Source organism: Garra rufa, chromosome 3 (genome assembly GCF_049309525.1).
Source record: "Garra rufa chromosome 3, GarRuf1.0, whole genome shotgun sequence".
NCBI lineage: Eukaryota > Metazoa > Chordata > Actinopteri > Cypriniformes > Cyprinidae > Garra > Garra rufa.
Window position 1 is genome coordinate 51,755,968 of NC_133363.1, and position 15,367 is coordinate 51,771,334.

At 34.4% G+C, this 15,367-nt stretch overlaps 1 protein-coding gene across 1 annotated transcript in view; it reads left to right on the plus strand.

The window, feature by feature from the left end:
- Positions 1-15,367, plus strand: part of znf638 (zinc finger protein 638) — a 50,790-nt gene that overhangs the window by 14,544 nt on the left and 20,879 nt on the right. Inside the window, exon 3 of the mRNA XM_073836656.1 lies at positions 13,054-13,118. Within this exon, the coding sequence (XP_073692757.1) occupies positions 13,054-13,118 (65 nt within the window). The remainder of the gene's footprint in view (positions 1-13,053; positions 13,119-15,367) is intronic.

The window sequence follows — 15,367 nt, forward strand, 5'->3', positions numbered from 1 at the left end:
AAGGATTTTGTTGTTCTCTCTCCAATTCGCATCCTTTTCTCCTCCCTTATTCTTTACACTAACAATGGATCGTCCTCTGCTGTCTGGGGCAGTGACCATAAGTGCATTGCTCCAACACAAGCTACCTCTGATACTCTATAGAAATGTTCTGCATTCCGCAGAATCTGCAAAATGTTCATTATTTTACCAAAATAAGAGGGATCATACAAAATGCATGTTATTTTTAATTTAGTACTGACTTGAATAAGATACTCCACATAAAAGACATTTACATATTGTCCACAAGAGAAAATAATAGTTGAATTTCATAAAAATTACCCTGTTTAAATGTTTACATACACTTGATTCTTAATACTGTGCTGTTACTTGACTGATCCACAACTGTGTTTTTTTGTTTAGTGATAGTTGTTCATGAGTCCCTTGTTTGTCCTGAACAGTCCGCTGTTCTTCAGAAAAATCCTTCAGGTCCCACAAATTCTTTGGTTTTTCAGCTTTTTGTGTATTTGAACCCTTTCCAACAATGACTGTATGATTTTGAGATCCATCTTTTCACACTGAGGACAACTGAGGGACTCATATGCAACTATTACAGAAGGTTCAAATGCTCACTGATGCTCCAGAAGGAAACATGATGCATTTAGAGCCGGGGGTGAAAAATTCTGCCTTCTGGGAAGCATGTAAGTATCTTCTGTAGCTTCTAAAGGGCAGTACTAAATGGAAAATAATATGATATTTAGACAAAAAAAAAGTACACATCTTCATTCTGTTAAAAATGTTTCACCCCCTGGTTCTTAATGCCTTGTGTTTTCTTCTAAAGCATCAGTGAGTGTTTGAACCTTCTGTAATAGTTGCATATGAGTCCCTCAGTTGTCCTCAGTGTGAAAAGATGGATTTCAAAAATCATACAGTCATTATTGAAAAGGGTTCAAATACACAAAAATGCTGAAAAACCAAAGAATTTGTGGGACCTGAAGGATTTCTCTGAAGAACAGCGGGCAGTTTAACTGTTCAGGACAAAGAAGGGACTGACCAACTATCACTAAACAAAAACAAAAACCATTCAGGTAACATCACAGTATTAAGAATCAAGTGTATTTATATTTTTGAACAGGGCCATTTTATATAAATTCAACTATTATTTCCTCTTGTGGACTATACGCAAAAGTCCTTTATGTGAAATATCTTACTCAGGTCAGTACTAAATAAAAAATAACATACATTTCGTATGATCATTCTTATTTTGGTAAAATAATTAACATTTTGCAGATTTTGCAAGGTGTATGTAAACTTTTGATCTCAACTGTAGACATCCACAAGACAAACATTATATGTTTGAGCATGATACTTTATAGTGAAAATATGTGATATACCTATAAAGAAGACATCGGATACCCATTTTCCACAATTTGGTATGATTCTTTAGGATCTTCATGCAATGTCTGCAACATACTTTGGTCAAAATTCCTTAGTGTTCGTGTTAAACACATTTTCTACCTTGTGAAAAACAGCTCTCTTCACAGTGGCCCATTTTGGCACATGCCCCTTGAAATGATAATGAGCTACTGCTCACCCCACCTCTCTCTTTTGTAAAAGAGGACATGTCGATTTGCAAATCATCATAAAAAACAAAGCGTGAGAGTTAGTGTAAGAAAATGGTGGACAGCGTACAACTGGCTGAAGGCTTAAACATGGAATACGGGTCAGGTCAGGTCAGTCAGCGGTCGTGGGCAGGACTTAAGCAATATGACATCAAATTTCTCCGAAAATCAAAACAGCTTGATAATTGAGACTATTTAAGTTTTTTGGGGATTAAAAAAAATAAGTAAATAGTTTTTTAACATTGTAGGGTGGTTGTGTCCACACAATGCTAAGACACATTTATATGCAAACTATGTAAAAGAACATTTTGCATCCAATGTCCCCTTTAATGCATAACCAGATGTTCTTACCTCAAAAATTATGACTTAGACAACTTCCTTCCTTCCTCCCAACCGTCCTTCCTTCCACCATTCCATACTTGCTTTAGGGTCACGGAGGAGGGATGGAGCCTACATTACAACATAAATAATAATGATTTTTACTTAAGTCATGTAAGAGCTTCAACAAAAATACAAGCTTTTAAACTTTTTAAGCTTTGCCCTGTGTACGTTCTTTGTAAGTGCTTTCCTGTAACAGTGCTTTACTGTTACTGGAACTTACAATTACAGAATACAGCACAATGGGAAAGCTCGTTGTTCCTCATCTTTGAGTTGAGCTTTTGACATTGACATTTGCCTATAATGGTTGTGTGGGACTGTGGCGAGACTGTCTGGAGAAGCCTACAGTGTGTCTGCTGTGGTATTCTTATAAATTCCAGCATCTCCATTATGCTCAGATTGATATACCATTTCTATTCCAACACACTATGACAGCTCATCTTTCATTTGTAAGTCATTTGTTTTATTTGTCACTTTTGTCATCATCATCACTGCTCAGATATCATTATTACCTCAACAATTGTTTTGCTCATCTAAACTGCATTTCATCATATTCACATTCCTAATGATGACATATTCACATTTCACACAAGGCAAAGAACACAATGTTTTGCTGTCTGTCTGGATTACACTACCACAATGTGCTGCTTGCTCCAAATAGACCCTTGAGCTGAAGGGCCAGTCATGCCAAGCAGCTGAATTCAAACTCAATAAAGCAGCTATACACAACGCATGATTGCACTCGTAAATTCATCACACAGCAAAGGGTCGTGACTTAAAAGATGGTGAGCTAAACTATGCTGCATGATGACCTTCACTGCATCAGTCACCTGCTAGCTGACAATCAGTTTAGTTCTGATGAAAAGTAAGTGAAGGAATCTTCGAACAAACAATTACATGGACTGTTGTGTTATAGAAGGTGACAATCTGCTGTCACTTCCCTGACATCCAGTGATATGGCCCGCAACATAAAGCTATGGTGATGATCCCATGGCTTGATGAAAGTCTGAACACAGTCTGAAAAAGATTTATGACGCTGGTTTGTTTGTTCTGGAAGTAGTCACAGCCACAGGCTTATCCAGTTGATTGAACGTTGACAAAATAAATACCAGGAGATTATGGTTTCTTTCCCCCCCTCCTCTCCCTCATACAATTGCTTTTCTTTTTTTGTAATGGCATAAAAACGTCCAAACAACCTTACTGTGAACTAAATGGCCACATCTGTGGACCTCACACATACAGTAAGCGTTTTGGACACCTTGGTGGTGTCCAAAAATAATGCAAGCATTTAAAACTGGAGATTTATGAGGCAGTAAAGCCAACTAATTTATCATTGTGCCATCCATATTCGGTCTTGATGCAACATTGGCTTTCATCAGGCTTCTAAAAAAGACAATATTTAAAGTGACTGCCATTTATAAGCCAGCTGAATATTAATACCTATTTTAAAACCAATAAAATAGCAATTAATTAAAGGAAAGGAAAGGAAAGGAAAGGAAAGGAAAGGAAAGGAAAGGAAAGGAAAGGAAAGGAAAGGAAAGGAAAGGAAAGGAAAGGAAAGGAAAGGAAAGGAGGTGAAGTGAGACCAAATATGGTGACCCATACTAGGAATTTGTGCTCTGCATTTAACCCATCCAAGTGCACACACAGTAGTGAACACACACACACCGTGAACACACCCCCGGAGCATTTAAAAAAATACTTGCATTCATTTTAATGCAAATACATTAAAATTAATTTTGTTAAATATTTTTCAATTTAAAATAATGGATTAATAATAAGATTTTTCCCCTGTGTTGGAAAAGCTGAATTTTCAGCAGGCATTACTCCAGTCTTAAGTGTCACATGATTCTTCGAAAATTGTAATTAATTAATTTTTTTTTTTTTTTTTTTTTTTTTTTACAATTGTTTAGAATTCTGGATGGTAGTAATAATTCACTTTATCAATATACAAAAAATAAAATAAAATAAAAAATTAGCTGACATGAAGTCAACCCGAAGATAAATACGAGAAGGAAAGTCTGACCAGGCTATTCTGAACACCATGGCAAGATTTATTGGCAGAATTAGACGTGTTAATCGTAGTCTCATGGCACTAGTTGTTATCAGAAACTATATACTAGAAACTTTCATGTGGTTTCTTTTCACCTTTCACACTGGACAGAGTGACATTACCTTGTCACAAGGAGCATCAAGCTTGGAAACTACTAAAAATATGTATTCACCTACAGTATATTCATCTATATGCTATATCCTGTAGGATCTGTTAATATGTTCCTAGCACATGCTGGTGTGACCTTGGCCTAGGTTCAGTTTTAATGCCATAATGACCGTAGATGGGCAGTAGTGGATATCTATATCTGGGCCCATTAACAAGATTTATGGTTTCCTCCTTCAGAAAGGTTACATATGTATTTGGATATGCTTTATGGGCATGCATGGTTTATGGTGATTGTGCGTGGGCAATGTTAAGAGCTTGTGGCCCTAACAGTTGCACAAGTAGATGTACACATGTTGCCTTACATAGTACACTAAGTGTCCGCACAAATACACTAGCATTCAAAAGACTGGGATCATTACGATTTTTTTTTTTTTTTTGAATGTCACCAAGGCTGCATTAATTTGATCCAAAACTCATGTGATGGCAAAGATGATTTTTTTTTAGCAATTATTACTCCAGTTTTAAGACCTTTCAGAAATCTCATATGCTGATTTGGTGCTTAAGAAGCATTTCTTAATAATATCAGTGTTGAAAACATCTTAATATTTTTGGAAAACATGCTACAGTTGAAGTCAAGTTTTTTGGTTTTTCAAGATTTGTGTATTTGAACCCATTCCAACAATGACTGTATGATTTTGATCCATCTTTTCACACTGGGGACAACTGAGGAACTCTTATGCAACTATAACAGAAGGTGTAAATGCTCACTGATGCTGTACATGTACAGCTCACTGTAAATGTGTACATTTTTCTTATTTTGCCTAAATATTATATTTTTTTAATTTAGTACTACCCTTTAGAAGCTATAGAAGATACTTATGTGTTTCCCAGAAGACAAAATAAGTTAAATTTACCCTAATCTTTGAATTCAAAATTTTTCACCCCCCGGCTCTTAATGCATCGTGTTTTCTGAATCATCAGTAAAAGTTTGAACCTTTTTTAATAGGACTTTTATGAAGAATGGCAGGCAGTTTAACTGTTCAGAATCAGAACAAACAAGGGACTCATGAACAACTATCCCTAAACAAAAAAAAAAAACAGCTGTGGATCATTCAGGTAACAACACAGTATTAAGAATTTTTCAAAAGTGTATGTAAACTTTTGAATGGTATCATTTTTATAAATTCAAACTATTATTTTCTCTTGTGGACTATATGTAAACATCTTTTACGTGAAATATCTTATTCAGGTCAGTGCTAAATAAAAAATAACATGCATTTTGTATGATCCTTCTTATTTTGGTAAAATAATTAACATTTTGAAGATACTGCAAGGTGTATCTAAACCTTTGACTTCAACTGTAAATTTTTTCAGGATTCTTAAATGAATAGAAAAAAGAACAACATTTATTTGAACTGGAAATTATAAATGTCTTTACTGATCAATTTAATGCATTCTTGCTAATTTCTTTAAAAAAAATCTTACTGACCCCAAGGTTTTGAACTATAATGTAAGTCCAAAAGTCCAAAGTTATTATATTACATTGCCAATAAATCAGCAGATTTGAAACAATGAATGCATGGAATGCATTAAAGATGTTTGCAAAGCATAAAAAGAGGATATTCAAGAAGTCCAATGAATATAACATTTTTGGTAGCGATGCTGCACTGGCACCCAAAGGCACCGAACTGGCCAGAAACACTTGAACCCTGTGTAAGGTAATTCAGAGGCAATGCTGATTTAAAGGGTGTCATGTCAACACAGCCAGACCCAAACCTCAAGTGCAAATACAGGGTGTTCACAGCTTGTCTATTGGACTATTGCCTCACTTACTTACAGTAACTTTATATTACTTTGACTATTGTTAAAACAATCAACCTATAAAATACTTCATATATTTTATTCAATATCAAATATTGGCTTTTTATTGAGATATTTTATACAAACCACCATAGCTCGAAAAAATGTAGTATTACCAAACACTTTTAGCTGAAACAGACTTTGGAAGAAAAGGAGTTAGATGAGAACAGCTGAAATGAGGAAACTTACATCAGAAAAGATGGTGAACATATCTGAGGACACTGTTACCACAAAATGCCTTGCCAGCACAATTCTGAGATCACGGGTGTGGTAGAAGGTTATAGGGGTTATGGTTGCATGAGGGTGTGTAAGTGTTTATCCGTGTGTGTCTGTACTCTGAAATAGAAGGTGCCGAGGTGCTGAAAGATCTCGGACGGGGTGACGAGACCAAAGCCTACTTGAATGAAGCTTTCATTACGGAAACATTAACCATCACATTTGAGCAGTAGATATGCAGAAGGCCATCATGCTGTGAGAGGATGTTCTTACATACAGACAACCAAACTAAATCAGTACCATTAATTTTACATTTATAAAACCATTTATGTGACCCTGAACCACAAAACCAGTCTTAAGTAGCACAGGTATATTTGTAGCAATAGCCAAAAATACATTGTATGGGACAAAATTTAGATTTTTCATTTATGCCAAAAATCATTAGGATATTAATTAAAGCTCATGTTCCATAAAGATATTTTGTACATTTTCTTCCGTAAATATATCAAAGTAAAATTTTTGATTAGTAATATGCATTGCACAGAACTTAATTTGGACAACTTTAAAGGCGATTTTCTCAATATTTCGATTTTTTGCAGTCTCAGACTCCAGATTTTCTAAGAGTTGTATCTTGACCAAATATTGTCCTATCCTAACAAGCTTATTTGTTTAGCTTTCAGAAGTTGTATAAATCTCAATTTAAAAAAATTGACCCTTATAACTGGTTTTGTGGTCCAGGGTCACATATTTCTTTAAAGGAATAGTTCCCCCAAAAATGAAAATTTGCTGAAAACGTACTCACCCTCAGGCCATCCAAAATGTAGATGAGTTTGTTTCTCTCGACAGATTTAGAGAAATTTAGCATTACACCACTCACTCACCAATGGATCCTCATGGGTGCCATCAGAATGAGAATCCAAACAGCTGATAAAACCATCACAAGTAAACCAATAAATGTCCTCTGTCCAATAATGCTTTCTTCAATAAAAAAAGGCTGATTCAGGAGAGAAATATGCACAGATCAAGCAATGTTTACAAGTGAAAACAGTTCAAATCAGCTGTAAACAAATATGGTGGATTTTGATATTAGAAAATATCAGGGGATGGACTTATTATAGACTTTTGTATTATGGCCAGACGTGATCGTGTAAAGTTAAAATGCCTTGTGATTGATTTGTTTCTTACAAAACGCTATTCCTCACAAAACACTTGTGGATTATTGGGATGTTTTTATCAGCTGTTTAGACACTAATTCTGATGGCACCCATTCACTACAGAGGATCCATTGATGAGCATGTGAAGTAATGCTAGATTTTGGATGGCCTGAGGGTGATTGATTTGTCATCAATTTACTTTTCATGTTAAAATGTATAATGATAACCATCATAATACTACAGGTGGTAGAATAGAAAGCCACACAAAGAGTCTGAATTCGTTGCAAGTGGCCTGTCCATAAAACATGGTCAGTAGTCATGTATATATAATGTAAAGTATTCTTTGATCTGACACAGTAAACCTAGACGTCTATAATAAGACCCAGCGGGTTACATGCAAACTGAAAATACTTGTAGCCTGAGCTGCATCTGCCATGAGGACATGATGTTATCGTGACCTTTTAAGAACTGAAGGGCTCCTGGGAGAGCCTGTCCTGTGGTGCTGAGTAGAAGGTATTTCCCTAACCCCTGGAGGGCATTTATTCTTGTTATATTTAATTAGTTATCTGTTAACGGGACCCCTCACAGTACAGTCCACATCATTTGTCCTGCCAGACAAGGACAAATGGTGTCATGCCAGCTGCCGATAATGTAGCTACAGTATGTGCAAAGTTCTCTGCCACAATAATGCTTGAAGGGCAAGGGATGAAAAGGGCAAACTGTTTGTCTAAGCCCCATGCTCTTGCTTGAAGTGCAAATGACACCTTTCATCGTGTCTCTTTTTCTTTCTGTCGCTCATGTCTGAGCATTTGTAAGACAGCCAGCTCTCTCTCTCTTTTTCATTGTGCCCAAACTGTTATTGATTGAAATTGGCCCCTGGTGCTTGAATGATTTTGGTCTGTCTGGACATAAACCAGGGCTGGTGAGAAAGATAGGGAGAAGAAAAGAGAGACAGAGGAAAACGGAAAACTAATATTCTTTTAATTACAATATTCTTTTCTGTGTCTTTCACTGCAATTAACTGTTTAGTGCTGGCTCTCTCTGCTAAGCACTGGACATCTAAAGAGATCATAGAAAACATTGGCGTGAATCACTTTTATAATCCACTTATAATGTTTCTGGGAAGCAGAGCCTAGACTTGTTCTCCTGGTTAACTGATCTCAAGTTCTGTCCAGTAGATTAGCATGTGGTCAAGCACAGTAAATACTCAGGGTGTGAGTTTGGGATTGCCAGACTGATGAAACAGCTTATGTCCATATGGTAAAAAAAAAAAAAAATGGCTTAATGAGCAAGCCATAACTAATTTACTAATCTACAATAGCGTTGAAATCAAAAGTTTGAGGATAATAAGATTAAAGAAGTCTCTTATGCTCACCATAGCAGAAATGATTTGATCAAAAAGTACAATGAAACAAAAATACTGTGAAATATCATTACATTAACTTTTATACTTGTTAACCTTAAGTGGCAGTTTTTCTCTTTACTCTTTAACCTTTTTCGTGGCATCACATTTTTTAGTAATCATCATAAATCATATATAATTTGAAACCTTAAAACCTTAAAGCCATTGAAATGGTACTTTAAAATCGTTTGGCGGTCTCCTCCTCCCCATAGTGGGTGTCATAATACAAAATGTATTACGGTATTTTACAATCAAAACTTTTTTTTATCTTAAATAAACATATCATTTGAAAGGTCTGCACATATTTGGTGATCATTTTGTGGCAGGAGTAATTATTGACAGAGAAATTTAGACATTTGTGACAGAAAAATGCTTTTAAGAAAAGTGGTTTGTGGTATAAAGCCCTAAATAAAACCTCACAGGAACCTTCATTTTTTAATATATCAATGTTAAATTAGGAACATAACTTATTTAGACATAAAGCTTTAATTTTATTGCAATTTTGGATTTGAAAATATTTTGCTAAAAAAAAAAATTTATATAATGAATTTTAATATAAAAATTGTACAGTGCACATTTTTACAATTAAGATAATCTTCTATAACATTTTGAAATATGAGCTTCCACTTCTGCAATAATCTGCTGATTGTCTTCTTTAAAAAAGAGTCCAACCTTATTATTCAATTATTCCAAAGCATTCATGAATTATAACAATTTAGGTTTGGACAGTGCACTTTAACACGCTTAAGGGGTTGATATATTTTAAAATGTAGTTTGTTTCTGTAAAGACAGTAATGATGCACAGAACTATACGCTAATATGGTGATTTTGTGCTCAAGTAACATTTCTTACTTTTATCAATATTAAAAACAGTTGTCTCAATTATTTTTATGTTTTACAGAATTAATTTAAAATTTACACTGCTGCTTAAAAATGTGGGATCAGTAAGATTTTTTATGTTTTTTAAAGAATTCTTATATGCTCATCATGGCTGCATTGATGAATAAAAGGTTCAAAAGAATAGCATTTACTCAAAATATAAATCTTTTCTAACAATATCAGTTTTTGCTATCACTTTTTATCAATTTAACACATTCTTGGCGAGTAAAAGAAATCACTTCTTTCGAATAAAGGAATGAACAAACATTTACTGACCTCAAACTTTTAGATGGTAGTTTGTATTGTTACAAAAAAAACTCTGTTCTTTTCAACTTTTTATTTGTTAAAAAATCATGAAAAAAAATCACAGGTTTCAATTAAATATTAAGCAGCACAACTGTTTTCAACATTGATAATAAATCGGTATATTAGAATGATTTCTGAAGGATCATGTGATACTGAAGACTGGAGTAATGATGCTAAAAATCCAGCTTTGTATCACAGGAATAAACTACATTTTAACATATATTCACATATAAAACTGTTATTTTAAATTAAAATAATATTTCATAATATTACATTTTTTTCAGTATTTTTGTACAAATAAATGTAGCTTTGATTAGCAAAAGAAATGTTTTTATCTTATCATCTTACTGATCCCAAACTTTTAAGCAGCGGTTTTATTGTGTCCTTGCCTTGTTGAATAACAATAAAAAAATCTCACTGAACTCAAATGGTTGAATAGTAGAGTATACAGTATACCAGCAAAGAAAATGTGACAAATGTGAGCATGCTGGGGCTTCCTGTATATATAACTTGTTGTGCATTATGTTTGACGTCTTCAACCATAACACACCTTCTCTGGAGTACTTAATGGAGTCTCATCTGAAATGATACCCAGACAGCGATCAGGGTGTTTTTTTTTCATAATCTTACAGCACTGAAAAACACAAAACAACACGCAAATGATATAATAAGCTTTCATGTCCCATTAAAGCAATTGGCTTTCTATGAAAGTGATTAGAATAAGATTTAGTTTACTGCTTATAAAAGACATTATGAGCTTGTTTATCTTTGACATAAAAACATCTAAAATAAGCTGAGCTGAAAATACCCAGATAGAAAAAGCAAACATTGTTTATTCATATCTAAATGTTTGCCAATAGTGATAAAAAATATTGCATGAGGTCATCAGGTTTAAATAAAGTTGCTTGCGAGGCTTGATACTGAGCCAGAACACTTGGCATGATTTTCACCTCAGCTGAAAAACAGCTCTCTTGTTACTCTGTTCAGTTATGGGATTGGTTAGTCGAAACTTAAACCTAATCAGCAACGTAGTCAGTGCATTTGGTCAATTTCTAGTAAATCATTATGGTAATACATCAGTGATATCGCTGTCATTGTCATTAAGTAATCTAATTAACAAGCAAATAAAAAAGACCTAAAAACATGAAGATCTTAATCTTGTTTACGTTTAATGTATGAAAGAAAGTTGATGTATGAAAGTAAGAGGTTCAGCTGCAGAAATTTGAGAGAGATGTTAGTGTGCCAACATCTCTGACCTTGTGACGAGGATTAAATGTCAAGAACATCAACATGCAGCAATTCTGGACTTCAGCATATCTGATTATGACTGGCTTTTCTTAAAGGGAACTTGTACTTAATTAGTTTGTGTTTTCCAAAACATAACTCCGACAAAAGTCAAAGTACCTAGTAATTAAATGTAAAATAAGATATACAACCTTGATGCAATTAGGAGACAATGGGTTTGTTTCATTCATTCAAATATCTGGTTTCATTCAAGTTAATAAAAGTATTCAAAAGGAGCCAAAAGTATTATTTTGACCATGTGGCCCTGATATATGTAGCAATAGCCAAAAATACATTGTATGGGTCAAAATTATCGATTTTTCTTTTATGCAAAAAATCACTAGGATATTAAGTACAGATCATGTTCTATGAAGACATTTTATAAATTTCCTATGGTAAATAGGTGACCCTGGACCACAAAACCAGTCATAAGGTTAAATTTTACAAAACTGAGATGTACACATCATATGAAAGTTCAATAAAGATTGAATAAAATGATTTGTTAGGATAGGACAATATTTGGCCGAGATACATCTATTTGAAGATCTGGAATCTGAGGGTGCAAAAAAATCAAAATACTGAGAAAATCACCTTTAATGTTGTCCAAATTAGGTTTTTAACAATGCATATTACTAATCAAAAATTACATTTTGATACATTTACAGTAGGAATTTTACAAAAAATCTTCATGGAACATAACCTTTATGTAAAGATGATCTTTACTTAATTTCCTAATGATTTTTGGCATAAAAGAAAAATGTTGACCCATGCAATGTATTTTTGGCTATTGCTACAAACATACCCCAGCGACTTAAGACTGGTTTTGTGGTCCAGGGTCACATATGCATTGCTATGAACTTCATTTGGACAAATTTAAAGGCAATTTTCTCAATATTTAGATTTTTTTGCACTCTCAGATTCCAGATTTTCAAACTGTTGTATCTTGGCCAAATATTACCCTATCCTAACAAACCACACATTAATTGAAAATTTATTTATTCAGCTTTCAGAAATATATAAACCTTAATTAAAAAAAAAAAAAAAAAATCTTATGACTGGTTTTGTGGTACATGGTCTCATGTGTCTGGCTTCCAGTCTCATCAGCATCCAGCTGTTTTTAGCTGTACAAAACAGCTCGATTTGCTGCTTACTTTTGTAAACTGGTGTGTTTTCCTATATTATTTTAATGTATTCTTAATTATGAACACATTGTTTGTAGTGCAAACAGTTTTCTTCTTCTCCTTATTCCCCTAAAGCGCTTAAATGAACAGGAAGTCTCGGACATTGACAGAAAACGTTACTTTTGCGTTGAAAAATAAAGTGGGTAGCAATTAAAGTACAATTACTAAAAGTACTTACAGCTGCTTTGTCTCATAAGCTACTCAAGGTGAACCATCATCAGTCATGCAACATAACAACATTTAAAATGCCCAAAAATACAAGATACATGGCTTCAATAAAGTTTGTGGGAATTGAAATGCCTACCTACATTGTTAAAACGTAATGTTTCAAGCACGTCTTTGCCAAGATAGTTAGACTAGTCTCAAAAATAACAACACTGCCATCTCCTGGATATCCTTAAAAGACAACGTCCCCCTCTAATGTTTGCAAGAAATGGCGTATTATTGTAGTGTTATTTAATTTGTCTCTCTCTCTAACTAACGTTACTGTTCAAAAAGTGCAAAGGTCTTGCGAAATAATTGGTCTTTACGTTGTAATTTAAAGACTGAAAGTGTTCGGTGTCACCAGAGTTCGATTGGTTTTCCTGACTCGTAGCTCAACTCTTCAATCATTTGATCACGTCTGAGACGCTAGCCGAACCAAAGACTTTGGCCGAACGTCCCCCGAAAGCGGAGCGTTTTCCTCATCGGATTTCCACAGTAAGATTTTGTATATTAATATACGAGGTATGTTATTGTACTGCATCTCAACTGTATTGGGAGCACTTCCAGTGCAGATATGGTGATTGTTATGTGGAATAAAACGATTGTTACTCTGTAAAACGTCGACGTCGACTGAGATCGGGGCGAAGCAGCAGAGCCAGAGGCCTGCATGTGTCGGGTTGATTTCACGGCCGATCTGTCCATCAGATCACTCGTATTGCGTGTTTCGTGTAATTTATTTTGTGTGAGGTACACTGGTCGCAAAAAAATCACGTTAAGATCCCATCCGAACTATAACGCTTTCATTAAAATGATCGACGCTTGATCTCGCGTTGCAAGCGGTTTCGTAATGGCAGCGTTATAGATTGTTGTTTGGGTTTAATGATTCACAATCAGTCGGTCAGATGTAAAGTCTCATGGCAAATATGTGTTTTAGCAGTTATATAACGACATTGCACGATTTATGCCCTTCATTTGCAGTACATGTGCTCTAATTTTGTCAAAGGTGCAACTGAAGCAGATGTTGGGTTGTAACATCACCTTGTGTTTCTTTGTCGTTTTTCATAATGCTAAGAAGAGCACCTCTGTTTAGTGTACAGTGGTTGACATTTACTACATGTTCAGGCCTACTATCAGAAATGGCTGCTGTTCAGTGGACATTTTGTGTTCAGTCGCTGGATGGCGGGCTCACGTCTCAGTTTCGTTTTGCAGTTAATTATCCCTTTGAAACACTTTGTGCAGAGTAATGGCAATAAGTGCAAACCAAAACCCAGTCGTTTAGGGTTTCAGATGGATGTTTGATGATGCAATTTTGCATATGTTCTATAAAATGTTCATATGTAGACTTCTGCATTTAAAATTTTATATGAATGACTTAAATTGGCTTATTTAGATTTCTCAAAGGAATTCTAAAATCAAAATTAACCTCATTTAATTAATGCGTAATATTGGTCTTGATGTGCATAATTTATTCGATTTTATATTTCAGCAAATGTAATGCTCAAAATCATTAGGATAATAAGTAAAGGTCATGTTCCATGAAGATATTTTGTAATTTTCCTACTGTTAATGTATCAAAACCTAATTTTTAATTCATGTGCATTGCCAAGAACTTGGACAACTTTAAAGGCGATTTTCTCGATTTTGATTCTTTTGCACCCTCAGATTCCAGATTTTCAAATAGTTGTATTTCAAACAAATACTGTCTTATCCTAACATACATAGACTTACATCAATGGAAAGCTTATATATTCAGCTTTCAGATGATGTATAAATCTCAATTACAAAACATTTACCCTTATGACTGGTTTTTGTGGTCCAGGGTCACATAAATGGACAAATTGTTCACAATAAGATCAATAACCTGCATTTAGAAAAAAAAATGGTGAATTTTATTTTAATGCTGACTACAATGCCAGTTAACTAAGGTTAAAACTGTTTTGAAAAGGAATTGTTCCCATTGGTATATAATTATGTCCTGCTCTACAATTTTTATTTTTTTACTTGGAAATATGTGACATTATAGAAGTAGCATGGGTGGTGAATGCTGTTTGTTTCACTTTTTCGCCACTTTTATAAATAAAAAATAATAATAATATAGGGAGGTTAGTTATATTGTTTCACTCACATCTTCTTGACTGTATATTTGTTCACACAAGCATTATTCAGTATGCCTAAGTAGACTGTAGAAACTTACTCTTGGAAAACAACCCTTATAAATTTGTTCAATTATTTATTTTTAACGTTTAGTGCAATGGCTCTGTAGTTTTTTGCTTTTTAACAAAAGCAGATCTAGTAGTCTCTAACTTTCTTACTTTTTACTTAAACTGGTCACCAAGAGGAATCACCCTAGTGATCTTTGTTGACAGGGATGGACAATATTGATGGTCCAGACTCTAATTACATCAAACCAGCATTAATGTAAAAGGTCTGCTCACAGCTTATTAATAAATTACAGTTGCATCATATTTACAAATGAAGAGTCTGGCCTATCATGTTGTCCTGTGTTGAGGCATGTTTGTCCCTCCCTGTACACATTCAGGCAAAAAAAAAGAACCCTACTAAAACTCAAGCATGACAATAGTGTGAAGACCCAAACTGTGATATTATTTTTCTTTGTCTGTCTTGTCCTTTTTGCTTGCTGTTTTTCTTCCTCAGTGAAGACATGGAAACCTGTTTAAATCCCTTGAAGCTGGAGATTTAAGAGTGTGACAGAAGGGGAAAATGGTCGCATCCGTTTTGCCATT